We start from the raw sequence: 12,367 nt of genomic DNA, 5'->3' as shown, positions 1-12,367 counted from the left end.
TGGAGTAAAATGTCCAATAAAAGGTCAAATCAAACACTACTACATCTGACTGGAGGATTCACAATGTGCATTGAATGCAACGAAGCTGCAGATTGAACCTTTTGTACATTTGAACGGGACCTAAAGCTATTTCTGTGAAACATGAACATTAAATAATAAAAAGGATAAAAAAAGAGTGTTTTAGAGTTTGTAAAAAGGCTCCGAGTGGCAGCGTCTCTCAGCGTTCACCACGTGTTATCAGGCCTCCATGAAGGGAGGGTTCCTCACCTGTTGGAGTCTTTACACTAAAACACACTCACTTTCAGGTGATTTGGATCAATAACATGTGAATAGGAGGTCTGCTGTGCTTCATTGGGAATTTATCTTTTTCATTTTTATTGTTAAATAAAAGCATGTCAATAAAATCTGTATCAGAAATCTTTGACAGTTTAGTGTGTGTGTGTGTGTGTGTGTGTGTGTGTGTGAGAGATCATTCATCACCTCCTCCCTCCCTGAATCTCTGGACCCCCTGCAGTTTGCCTACAGAGCAAACAGGTCCACAGACGACGCCATAGCCCTCACCCTCCACACTGCCCTCTCACACCTGGACCCGAAGAACAGGAACACATATGTGAGAATGCTGTTCATTGACTACAGTTCAGCATTCAATACCATTGTGCCCTCCAAGCTGGCCATCAAGCTCAGAGACCTCGGGCTCAACAGCGCCCTCTGTGACTGGATCCTGAACTTCCTGACGGGCAGACCCCAGGCAGTGCGGGTGGGAAACATCACATCCTCCACCCTGATCCTCAACACCGGTGCCCCTCAAGGCTGCGTGCTCAGCCCTCTCCTCTACTCCCTGTTCACTCACGACTGCGTGGCCACACACAGCTCCAACACCATCGTGAAGTTTGCTGATGACACGACCGTCATCGGCCAGATCACAGACGATGACGAGACGGCGTACAGAGAGGAGGTCGAAAACCTGACATCTTGGTGCCAGGAGAACAACCTCCATCTCAACATCAGCAAAACAAAGGAGCTGATTGTGGATTACAGGAAGCAGCAGGGAGAGGGACACGCCCCCATCGCCATCAATGAGACTACGGTGGAGAGAGTCAAAAGCTTCAGGTTCCTTGGGGTCCACATCACTGAGGACCTGACATGGTCTCTTCACACCACCACCATCACCAAGAAAGCTCGACAGTGGCTCTTCTTCCTCCGCAGGTTGAGGAGGTTCAAAATGGATTCCAGGATACTCTGCAACTTCTACAGGTGCACCATAGAGAGTATCCTGACTGGCAGCATGACGGCCTGGCACGGCAGCTGCACCGACCTCGATCGTAAGGCTTTACAGAGGGTGGTGAAAACTGCACAGCACATCACCAGGACGGAGCTGCCATCCATGGAGGACCTTTACTCCCAGCGGCTCAGGAAGAAATCACTACGGATTATCAAAGACCCCCATCACCCCAGCCACAAACTGTTCTTTCTGTTGCCGTCTGGCAGACGTTACCGCAGCATCCTGGCAAGGACAAGAAGATTCGGAGACAGTTTCTTCCCGCGGGCAGTGAGACTGTTAAAAAATTGAACTGTTGAAACAACTTCAAACATTCATCTGCTACTCAGTAGTATGTATCTAATACCTAATATATATATATATCATTCCAATAACTTGTATATAGACTCTATTGCACTATTCCACATCATAACTTTATTTTATTTTATAACTATTTTTCTTTTTGTATTGCTCTTGCTCTTATTGTTATTATGTTATTATGTTGCATTGTTGGAGAAGCCTGTGACATAAGATTTTCAATTACATAATTACTCTGTAACTATGTCAGATTGACAATAAAGAACCTTGAACCCCCTTGAACCTTGAACCGTGTGTGTGTGTGTGTGTGTGTGTGTGTGTGTGTGTGTGTGTGTGTGTGTGTGTGTGTGTGTGTGTGTGTGTGTGTGTGTGTGTATGTGTGTGTGTGTGTGTGTGTGTGTGTGTGTGTGTGTGTGCGTGCGTGCGTGCGTGCGTGCGTGCGTGTGTGTAATACAGGCTTACTGACAGGTTGAATGTGTGTGTTCTCCTCACAGTGTGACAGTATCACAATGAGGCACGCTCTGCTCCTCCTGCTGGCAGGTAAGTGGTACTGCTGCACCTTAACAGTAAATACAGTACATTTAGTAGCACTACATGTATTTAATCCCTTTAGTTACTTTACAGATCTGGATTAATGATGTGAAATATAATCAAGTGTTAAATCAGACTTTAGTTCCACCTGGAGTAAATTCACAAGCTACCCTGCAGTATACAAAGTCATTCAAACCAGCTGCACCTTTACCAGCTTTGAGAACACTTTAATGATCAATCATTATAAAACATATCATATATATTATTCTGAAATGGACCAATCTGCACAATGACTACTTTTACTGTCGCTACTTTAACTATATTTTGATGAGAATACTTTTATACTTTTACTTGAGGAACATTTTGAATGTAGGACTTTTACTACTCTCTGGTACTGCTACTTTTACTCAAGTACAAGATCTGAGTACTTCTACTTTTACTCAACCACAAGATCTGAGTACTTCTACTTTTACTCAAGTACAAGATCGCAGTACTTCTCCCAACTCTGTGACGAACACATAATAAAATCAAATGAAAAACACAAGATCATTTTAAAAAACAAACAAATATCAATTCAATAGTTATGTCGACGTATTCATAAATATAATACAAATAAATGATAAAAACTAAGTATAAATAACCAACATTAGCATTTGATAATTTTATTAAAATCAGTTCAGTGCAGAATTTGCTTATTTTAGGTTAATAGCGGTAATTAAACCAGATCATTAGACCGACAGTAGCTTCCTGGAATCTGCTCTAATCCAATTTTTCCTCTAATTTTAATTTAGTTGCTGCCAGCAGGGTGGACCTCTCTCTGTCTGCCAGCACGCCATCTGTGACAAACAATGCTGCACCGACAACTGCTGCACGAACTGATAAACCAACAACTTTTGCACCAACAAATGTACCCACAGACGCACCAACTGATGCACCCACAGATGCACCCACAGACGCACCAACTACTGCTGCTCCTATAACTGCAGCCCCAACTACAGCTGCTCCAACAACTGCAGCCCCAACTACTGCTGCTCCAACTACTGCTGCTCCAACTACTGCTGCTCCAACTACAGCCGCTCCAACTACAGCCGCTCCAACAACTGCAGCCCCAACTACAGCTGCTCCCACTACAGCTGCTCCAACAACTGCTGCCCCAACTACAGCTGCTCCAACTACTGCTGCTCCAACTACAGCCGCTCCAACAACTGCAGCCCCAACTACAGCTGCTCCAACAACAGCCGCCCCAACAACTGCAGCCCCAACTACAGCTGCTCCAACAACTGCTGCTCCAACAACTGCTGCCCCAACTACTGCTGCCCCAACTACAGCTGCTCCAACAACTGCTGCTCCAACAACTGCTGCCCCAACAACTGCAGCCCCAACTACAGCTGCCCCAACTACAGCTGCTCTAACTACTGCTGCTCCAACAACTGCTGATCCAACAACTGCAGCCCCAACTACAGCTGCTCCAACTACTGCTGCTCCAACTACAGCTGATCCAACAACTGCAGCCCCAACTACAGCTGCTCCAACTACTGCTGCTCCAACAACAGCTGCTCCAACTACTGCTGCCCCAACTACAGCTGATCCAACAACTGCAGCCCCAACTACAGCTGCTCCAACTACTGCTGCTCCAACAACAGCCGCCCCAACAACTGCAGCCCCAACTACAGCTGCTCCCACTACAGCTGCTCCAACAACAGCCGCCCCAACTACTGCTGCCCCAACTACAGCTGATCCAACAACTGCAGCCCCAACTACAGCTGCTCCCACTACAGCAGCTCCAACAACTTTAGCCCCAACAACAGCTGCCCCAACTACAGCTGATCCAACAACTGCAGCCCCAACTACAGCTGCTCCCACTACAGCTGCTCCAACAACAGCCGCCCCAAATACTGCTGCCCCAACTACTGCTGCCCCAACTACAGCTGCTCCAACAACAGCCGCCCCAACTACTGCAGCCCCAACTACAGCTGCTCCCACTACAACTGCTCCAACAACAGCCGCCCCAACTACAGCTGCTCCAACAACTGCTGCTCCAACAACTGCTGCTCCAACAACTGCAGCCCCAACTACAGCTGCTCCAACAACTGCAGCCCCAACAACTGCAGCCCCAACTACAGCTGCTCCCACTACAGCTGCTCCAACAACAGCCGCCCCAACTACTGCAGCCCCAACTACAGCTGCTCCCACTACAACTGCTCCAACAACAGCCGCCCCAACTACAGCTGCTCCAACAACTGCTGCTCCAACAACTGCTGCTCCAACTACTGCTGCCCCAACTACAGCTGCTCCAACAACTGCTGCTCCAACAACTGCTGCCCCAACAACAGCTGCTCCAACAACTGCAGCCCCAACTACTGCTGCCCCAACTACAGCTGCTCCAACAACTGCTGCTCCAACAACTGCAGCCCCAACTACTGCTGCCCCAACAACAGCCGCCCCAACTACTGCTGCCCCAACTACAGCTGCTCCAACTACAGCTGCTCCAACAACTGCTGCCCCAACAACAGCCGCCCCAACTACTGCTGCCCCAACTACAGCTGCTCCAACTACAGCTGCTCCAACAACAGCTGCTCCAACAACTGCCGCCCCAACTACAGCTGCTCCAACTACAGCTGCCCCAACTACAGCTGCTCCAACAACTGCTGCCCCAACAACAGCTGCTCCAACAACTGCTGCCCCAACAACAGCCGCCCCAACAACAGCCGCCCCAACTACTGCTGCCCCAACTACAGCTGCTCTAACTACAGCTGCTCCAACAACAGCTGCTCCAACAACTGCCGCCCCAACTACAGCTGCTCCAACTACAGCTGCCCCAACAACTGCTGCCCCAACTACTGCTGCTCCAACTACAGCTGCTCCAACTACAGCTGCTCCAACTACAGCTGCTCCAACTACAGCTGCTCCAACTACAGCTGCTCCAACTACAGCTGCTCCAACTACAGCTGCTCCAACAACAGCCGCCCCAACTACTGCTGCCCCAACTACAGCTGCTCTAACTACAGCTGCTCCAACAACAGCTGCTCCAACAACTGCCGCCCCAACTACAGCTGCTCCAACTACAGCTGCTCCAACAACTGCTGCCCCAACAACAGCTGCTCCAACAACTGCTGCCCCAACAACAGCTGCCCCAACTACAGCTGCTCCAACTACAGCTGCTCCAACAACTGCAGCCCCAACTACAGCTGCTCCAACTACAGCTGCTCCAACAACTGCAACCCCAACAACTGCAGCCCCAACTACTGCTGCTCCAACAACTTCAGCCCCAACTACTGCTGCTCCAACAACTGCAGCCCCAACTACTGCTGCTCCAACTACTGCTGCTCCAACAACTGCAGCCCCAACTACTGCTGCTCCATCAACTGCAGCCCCAACTACTGCTGCTCCAACAACTTCAGCTCCAACAACTTCAGCTCCAACAACTGCTGCCCCAACTACTGCTGCTCCAACTACTGCTGCCCCAACTACTGCAGCCCCAACTACAGCTGCTCCAACTACTGCAGCCCCAACAACTGCCGCCCCAACTACTGCTGCCCCAACTACTGCAGCCCCAACTACAGCTGCTCCAACTACTGCAGCCCCAACTACAGCTGCTCCAACTACTGCAGCCCCAACAACTGCCGCCCCAACTACTGCTGCCCCAACTACTGCAGCCCCAACTACTGCCGCTCCAACTACTGCACCAACAGACGCACCAACTGTTGCACCTACTGCTCCTCACATTAAATACGTTGTGTGCTCTGTTACTGGCTCCACTGTCATCGATGTGTTCGACAGAGCGACCTCTGTTCCTGACCGCTGTGTTTACACTCTGATGAAGTCAGAAGGAAGCTCAGGTTTCAACCTCATGGCTAGTTTTCGGGAACGACGGCGTACAGATGCACTTTTTTTGGACCGTTTCATTATATCACTTCCAGGCGTTATGATTCATCTGGAACAAGGTGGAAGAGTTCTGGTAAGCTTTCACAATCCTTCACAACTCACATTGTATTCATGGGTTGTTAGTTTAAGCATTGCATGCCAGACGTTACTTTGTGTTGGTGTATTTAAAGGGGACGTACACACATTACAAAATCCAATTGTGAACAAGCGCTAATATATGTGTGTGCCTGTGTTGTTTGTAGGTTGATGAGCAGATTCTGACGCTCAGCAGCATCGCGCAGCCGCATAACGGCGTGGAGTTCTCCGGAACCAGAATATAGTAACTGTCGAGTTACCATCTTACAATATGACTATCTTGTTCGATGGCAACACCGCACATGTGGCAGGTACTGAACGCTATATTACAGTTTGAATCAAATAATGCTATCTGTGCTTGTTAGGTTAAAAGTCTTTCATTTCTTTCTCACATCCACCAGGACAAATTGAAGCTATGGAGGGTTTGTGTGGCAGTCCCTCTGATTCCAGCAAGATGACCAGCCTAGCTGCAGAGAAGTCCTCTTCCTCCAGCCTCCCTGGGTACTTCTTAGTCTGATATAACATGTTTCTAATAATGTGGTCCTCTTCCTCCAGCCTCCCTGGGTACTTCTTAGTCTGACTGATAGTGCCTGTTTATCATGATGTTGTTTAAAATGTAATGTGATGTTTGTTTCCCTCTAGCTGTGAGATTCAGCACACAGACACGGTCGACAACTCGATCGACTGCAGCCTCGCCACCGACCAGTAAGAGCTGACTGTTATATGAGCAGGGATGTTTCTGACACTGTTCAGAAAACTGATAATTTACCCCAACTCTTCTGAACAGCTGTAATCTCCTGAGGCAGGCTCCCTTCTCCGCCTGTCACAACCACACCGATCCAGAGCCGTTCATCACCGCCTGCACAGAAACTTTGTGTAACTACCGTCTAGTTGATGGTGTCGACTGCCAGTTCATGGAGGCTTACGCCCAGTCCTGCAGTCTGAAGGCAGATATCACCCTGGAGGACTGGAGGTCAACAACCACCTGCTGTAAGATTCACTTTTACAATCGCCCAGAATCTGATAACAGAACAAAGAAAAAGTAATTGAAACATTTTGTAGCCAGAGGTGGGAAATAAATGCAGAAAGTAGCAGATACAGAAAAGACTAATGATGTGTGTGCGTGTGCGTGTGTGTGTGTGTGTGTGTGTGTGTGTGTGTGTGTGTGTGTGTGTGTGTGTGTGTGTGTGTGTGTGTGTGTGTGTGTGTGTGTGTGTGTGTGTGTGTGTGTGTGTGTGTGTGTGTGTGTGTGTGTGTGTGTGTGTGTGTGTGTGTGTGTGTGTGTAGCTGAAGTCCCTGTTTGTCAGCAGCTCTGCAGTGAACATGAGTTCTGTGGAGATAAAAGTGGGCGTGGCCTCTGCCTCTGTCGGGGTGTGTTCGCCTCCAAATACACACCAACCAACTCTTTAGGTACAGAAACACACAGCAATGACACACAAGAACACAACAACACAGACTATAACACCCCTTGTTGTTAAATACCAACAATGTGCAATATATATATATATGCCGTTAATAACTGTGCAATATATACCTGGCTGCTAAATCCTCAGAACTGTTACAGGATGTGTATTTTGTAAATTGTGTAATTTTTGCACCCAGTAACAATGTAAACGTCCCCTCTGTGGGACTAATAAAGGGATTCTGATTCTGACGTGTAGCTCAACTCTAGCTTCACCAGAAAACATATATTTAGTTTAGTTAGAAACTTCTGATCTTTACTGAAGTGTTGGTGTGTTTGCAGGCGAGCCGGCGGTCTGCAGGGAGGACTCGGCCTCTGTGACTCTGGCTGGATGTCTTCTGGCTGACAAAGGCATCGATTACTCAGTTTTACATCTGAACGACCCCAACTGCAAGGGCCAAATGGACAACGAGACCCACATGGTGACCTTCGGATTCGACAGCAGCAACATCTGCGGGACGGAGGTCGTGGTGAGTGAGGATTCCTGCAACTCATATTTAGAAGATTCCTGAATGTCCTCTTCCAATATGAGAGTAACATGATAACAAAGGTATCCCAACTGTAGCTGTGTGCATGACAGGATGTATGATTACCTAGAAGAGCATCAGGACTGTTTTAGGCATATGATAGCTATGTGATTAACATGATGATTCAGCCTCTATGGAGATAGACATATGACAAGCATGATCATTTCTGACGTGGAGCTAATCTGAACTAAACATTGAATACTGCTTTCTATTCCTCCATCTTGTGACTGTGTAACTCCCTCTCTTGGATATCAGCATGTGAAGGACACTGTTCAGGAACTAGTTGATGCTCTGTATGTGATGACTACTTACATTCTGGAGAGGATCATAAATAAATAGATCTGTTTGAAGCTCAAGCTGGAGACCAGTGAGATTTCTCTGTCTGGACTGTTAATGACCACGAGGATAATGTGACAGCTGTGATTAAATTAACTTAACGTTTTCTTTCACATTGCAGAAAAACAACAGCATGATCCTCTACAAGAACGCCATCATGACGAGGAACATGTCAGAGTACGGCGTGATCACGCGTCACGACCAGATCCAGATCGACTTCTCCTGCCTGTACAAAGAGCCGGAGATCAAGACTTTCGCCTTCAGGATCAAAGACAGGTGAGCTTCTCCTGGTCCTTAAAGTACCGCAGCTCCAAGCTTCACACCGCTATACTGTGTGTGTTTTTAATAACAAATGTATTTTGGATGGTGGATGTATAGAGATAGTCTTTTGTATTTGTCTTGTAAAATATGACATACAACGTCAAATAATAATTTGTTTGTATTATTGTTTTACAAGTTCTTTGAAATAAATCAAATCAAATGTGTGTGTGTGTGTGTGTGTGCTCTGCAGCTCTGTGGTGCAGGAGCTGACCTCTGGAGAGTGGAACTACACCCTGCAGATGAGCGCCTACCTGGACCAGAACCTCCTGTATGTCGTGAAGCCAGAGACAGAGCTGCTGCTGAACCAGAGGATCTGGTTAGAGCTGAAGACGGAGGGTTTGGACGGGAACAGAGTCTCCATCGTGACCGACTCCTGCTGGGCCACCAGCCAGTCGTCTCCAAACAACAATCTGAGATACGACCTCATCAACAGCGGGTGAGACATACACAGATCTGAGATAGCATCCAAAACGCCTACTTTGTTTGTGAGCTGTGGAAATATCTAATAAGCAAAATAAAACACTATTTCATTTTTTGTATTTTTTCTGTTCATGGTATGCACAACTTAATGTATAACAATTAGTTACAAAGCATGTCTCTATAAACACACCGTACCCGAAAAGAAGCAGGGAGAAGAAAATAATCTGATATTACCTGCCCCTTTCTCAAAATAATCTGTACTGCAGATTCAGTACATCCTGGTACTTTAAATATTATCCAGTCCAATCCAACTTTATTTATACAGCACATTTAAAAACAACAGAGTTGACCAAAGTGCTGTACATCAATAAATATCTAAAAAGCAGCATAAATGGCGTGTGGTGTAGTGGGTTGTGTGTTGGTGTTCGGATCAGGGGCCACAGGTTCAAACCCCACTGCAGTCAGCATGTCGTTGTGTCCCTGAGACACTTCACCCCAAATTGCTCCTGTGGGGATTGCCCACAGTATTGAGTATGTAAGTCGCTTTGGATAAAAGCATCTAACAAGTGACATGTAATGTAATAAATACATTTTCACCAATAGGACAAAAAAAACAAATGTAAAAACACGAGACAATAAAACCATGCTTATAGTCACAGACTGAAAAACACTCATACACAATGTAAAAACATTTAAAAACACAACTAAATAGAAAACCCCAATTTAAAAAAACTTAAATTATGTTTGGGGCATCATAAGAAAGGTCTGCTGCTGAACATGTAGTCATGATGTCTGTGTTCCTGTTCCTCAACAGATGCCCGAACGCTAACGATGAGACGGTGAAGATGAGTGGAAACGGACAGGGAACCTCCAACGTGTTCTCTTTTAACATGTTCGAGTTCAACGGAGGAAACAGAGAAATCTTCCTGCACTGCAAACTGGAGCTGTGCGTCAGGATGGGAAACTCCTGCCAGCCGGTAAGAAGAGACTAGAAACACAATTAAAATCGAATGTTTTTTATTAAGATGATGTTTCTGCATCTCAGAAGAAGAAAATAGAGTAACCTATTTAATAGCCTACTGTTAGCAATCCGAGTCTCATGCTAATGCTAAACTAGCATCTTGATAATGGTTATTTTTAAGGCACCCATTTATTGGTCACAGACATTGAATACACTGAGCATCCCTAGTTAATACCAAAGCTTACTTATTTACTGGAGTTACACAAGCTAACCTTAGTTTTTTAAGCTAACTTACTTAATGTTATTACTTCAAGTAACTTACTTTGGTTACATAAGCTAATTGTAGCTACTAAAGCTAACTCTAGTTACTTAAAGTGGACCTATCATGCTATATTTGAATAATATAGTGTAGGACCATACCTATATAAGGCATATTTATACTTTTTTTTTTTCAAAATACCAAACAGATCATGCATTTTAGCCATGCCTCATTTTGCTCAATTTGACATTTTTTAGCTCTGTTTGTGTAAGGGCAGATAAGGGCAGAACAGCACCATCTACTGGCCTGGCATATGTACTACAGCGTCTCCAGCACTTTCGAACGGCAAGTGCCGTGGCTGTCTCCTCCTGATTGGTGGAGTTGGCCAAATAGCCGTAGTGCCACCGTCCTGACGTCAGGACAGTGTTCAAATCTGGATCAGTTTTTATCAGATCCGTTGCAGCCCCTTTTTTAGAGATTTGGGTATGGAGGAAAATAGAGAGGGTTGTGTTTTCTGACACTTGGTGAGTTCCCTGGAACACCGGGGACACATATTCATGTATAAAAGACGTACAAAAGTGCATTTTGCATGATAGGTCCCCTTTAAGATAATTTAGGTTATCTAAGCTAACTGAGGTGATCTAAGCTAACTAAGGTTATTTAGGCTAATTCAGGTCATCTAAGCTAACTGAGGTTATTTAAGCTAACTGAGGTGATCTACTGTAAGCTAACTAAGGTTATTTAGGCTAATTCAGGTTATCTAAGCTAACTGAGGTTATTTAAGCTAATTTATTTGTATTATTTGTTAACTTCCTTAACCTAATGTTATTTTGTCAAGTAACTTCATTTGGTTACAAAAGCTAACTTGAGCTACTAACGCTAACCTTAGTTACATTATTTTTAGCTATTAATACTTAACTAAGGAACTAAGCTAACCCACTCCCTGAAACTACTTAAGCTAACAAACTACATTTGGACCTTTCTCAAGGACACATACAAAATTACTTAATCTTGAATGTGTACAAACAGTGTTTTAAATACTTAAATCTGTCCATAAAGTAACGCTCCTCTCTCTCCCACAGACCTGCAACCCTCGCTCTCGCAGGAGGCGCAGAGCCTCTAAATATGCGGACAAAAACCCAGCCATCATCTCCATGTCCTGGACGAAATAAAGACCATTAAGTAAGAATTTAATGTGTGTATTTAACTCTAATCCAGTGCCATCATCTGCAGGCAGCTCCGCAATGCTTGCCCCTGTGTGCGGGGAATATGAAATACTTATAAAAAAATCTATTTTTTTTAGACTAAACTGCAAAGAATAAACCCTGACTCATCAGTTTTTGTCTGCTGGTTCCAGATTTCGTGGATAAGGAGTCGGGATCCTCTCTGCTGGGAAGAAGCTGCACGATAACACCTGAGATAATTGAAGATACAGTCGCCTCTGATTTAAAACAGATGAATCACCCAAGCTATTAAGACACTTAGATATCTTACATATTTTGTGCAATAAAGATAATGTCCCTTAATATATGTTTACTTTCTATTTTAACGTTTTAACTACCTACTTTAGACAGATGCGACCTCCTGAATGCAGAAACTGAATGTTTGTGTTGAAGTGACGAGAAGTTTAAAGAAGCATTTCAGCAGGAAGGAAATCCTGAACTAAATGGGAATCTTAAAATATGAGTTATGAGCGGGTGGAAGTCACGACTAATGAAGAAATAAATAAAAACAGTGGTTGCTGCTGAGTGTGATTATGTGTTGTAATAATGACTAATAATACAATTGAATAAACGGAGTAAGTAAATCAAATATGAGCTTCAGTAATTTATTCATCTATTTCATGTCTCCATTCTTTAATGTTCAAAAAGCTCTTTATTTTTCTCATATTGCCTGATTGCCTCTTTTCACCCTCTGTCTGAAACCAGAGGCTGTCTGCTCTGATTGGTTACCTGTAAATAATGTAATAATAAGAATAAAGCTATTTTAAATTGAATGTATATTTGTATTTGTT

The 12,367-nt window shown here is 45.1% G+C and overlaps 2 protein-coding genes across 2 annotated transcripts; both read left to right on the top strand.

Annotated features, from left to right (window-relative positions):
• The first annotated feature begins 2,085 nt into the window (after positions 1–2,085).
• LOC117483934 (keratin-associated protein 4-11-like) lies at positions 2,086–5,836 on the top strand. The gene is made up of 2 exons (XM_034132276.1): positions 2,086–2,123; positions 5,449–5,836. Exons 1-2 carry the CDS (start codon positions 2,086–2,088, stop codon positions 5,834–5,836), a joined length of 426 nt encoding a protein of 141 aa, XP_033988167.1.
• Positions 5,837–6,318: 482 nt separating this feature from the next.
• On the top strand, positions 6,319–12,138 carry LOC117484087 (alpha-tectorin-like). The gene is made up of 11 exons (XM_034132532.1): positions 6,319–6,378; positions 6,469–6,568; positions 6,710–6,772; positions 6,855–7,057; positions 7,355–7,477; positions 7,812–7,999; positions 8,514–8,668; positions 8,904–9,149; positions 9,948–10,110; positions 11,436–11,535; positions 11,711–12,138. The coding sequence occupies exons 1-10, from the start codon at positions 6,339–6,341 to the stop codon at positions 11,523–11,525; spliced, it is 1,371 nt and encodes a 456-aa protein (XP_033988423.1). The 5' UTR covers positions 6,319–6,338; the 3' UTR covers positions 11,526–11,535; positions 11,711–12,138.
• The last annotated feature ends 229 nt before the right edge of the window (positions 12,139–12,367 follow it).

This window comes from Trematomus bernacchii, unplaced genomic scaffold (genome assembly GCF_902827165.1).
Source record: "Trematomus bernacchii unplaced genomic scaffold, fTreBer1.1, whole genome shotgun sequence".
Taxonomy (NCBI): Eukaryota; Metazoa; Chordata; class Actinopteri; order Perciformes; family Nototheniidae; genus Trematomus; species Trematomus bernacchii.
Note: the sequence above shows the minus strand (reverse complement) of the source record. Positions and strands in the feature narration are given on the sequence as shown.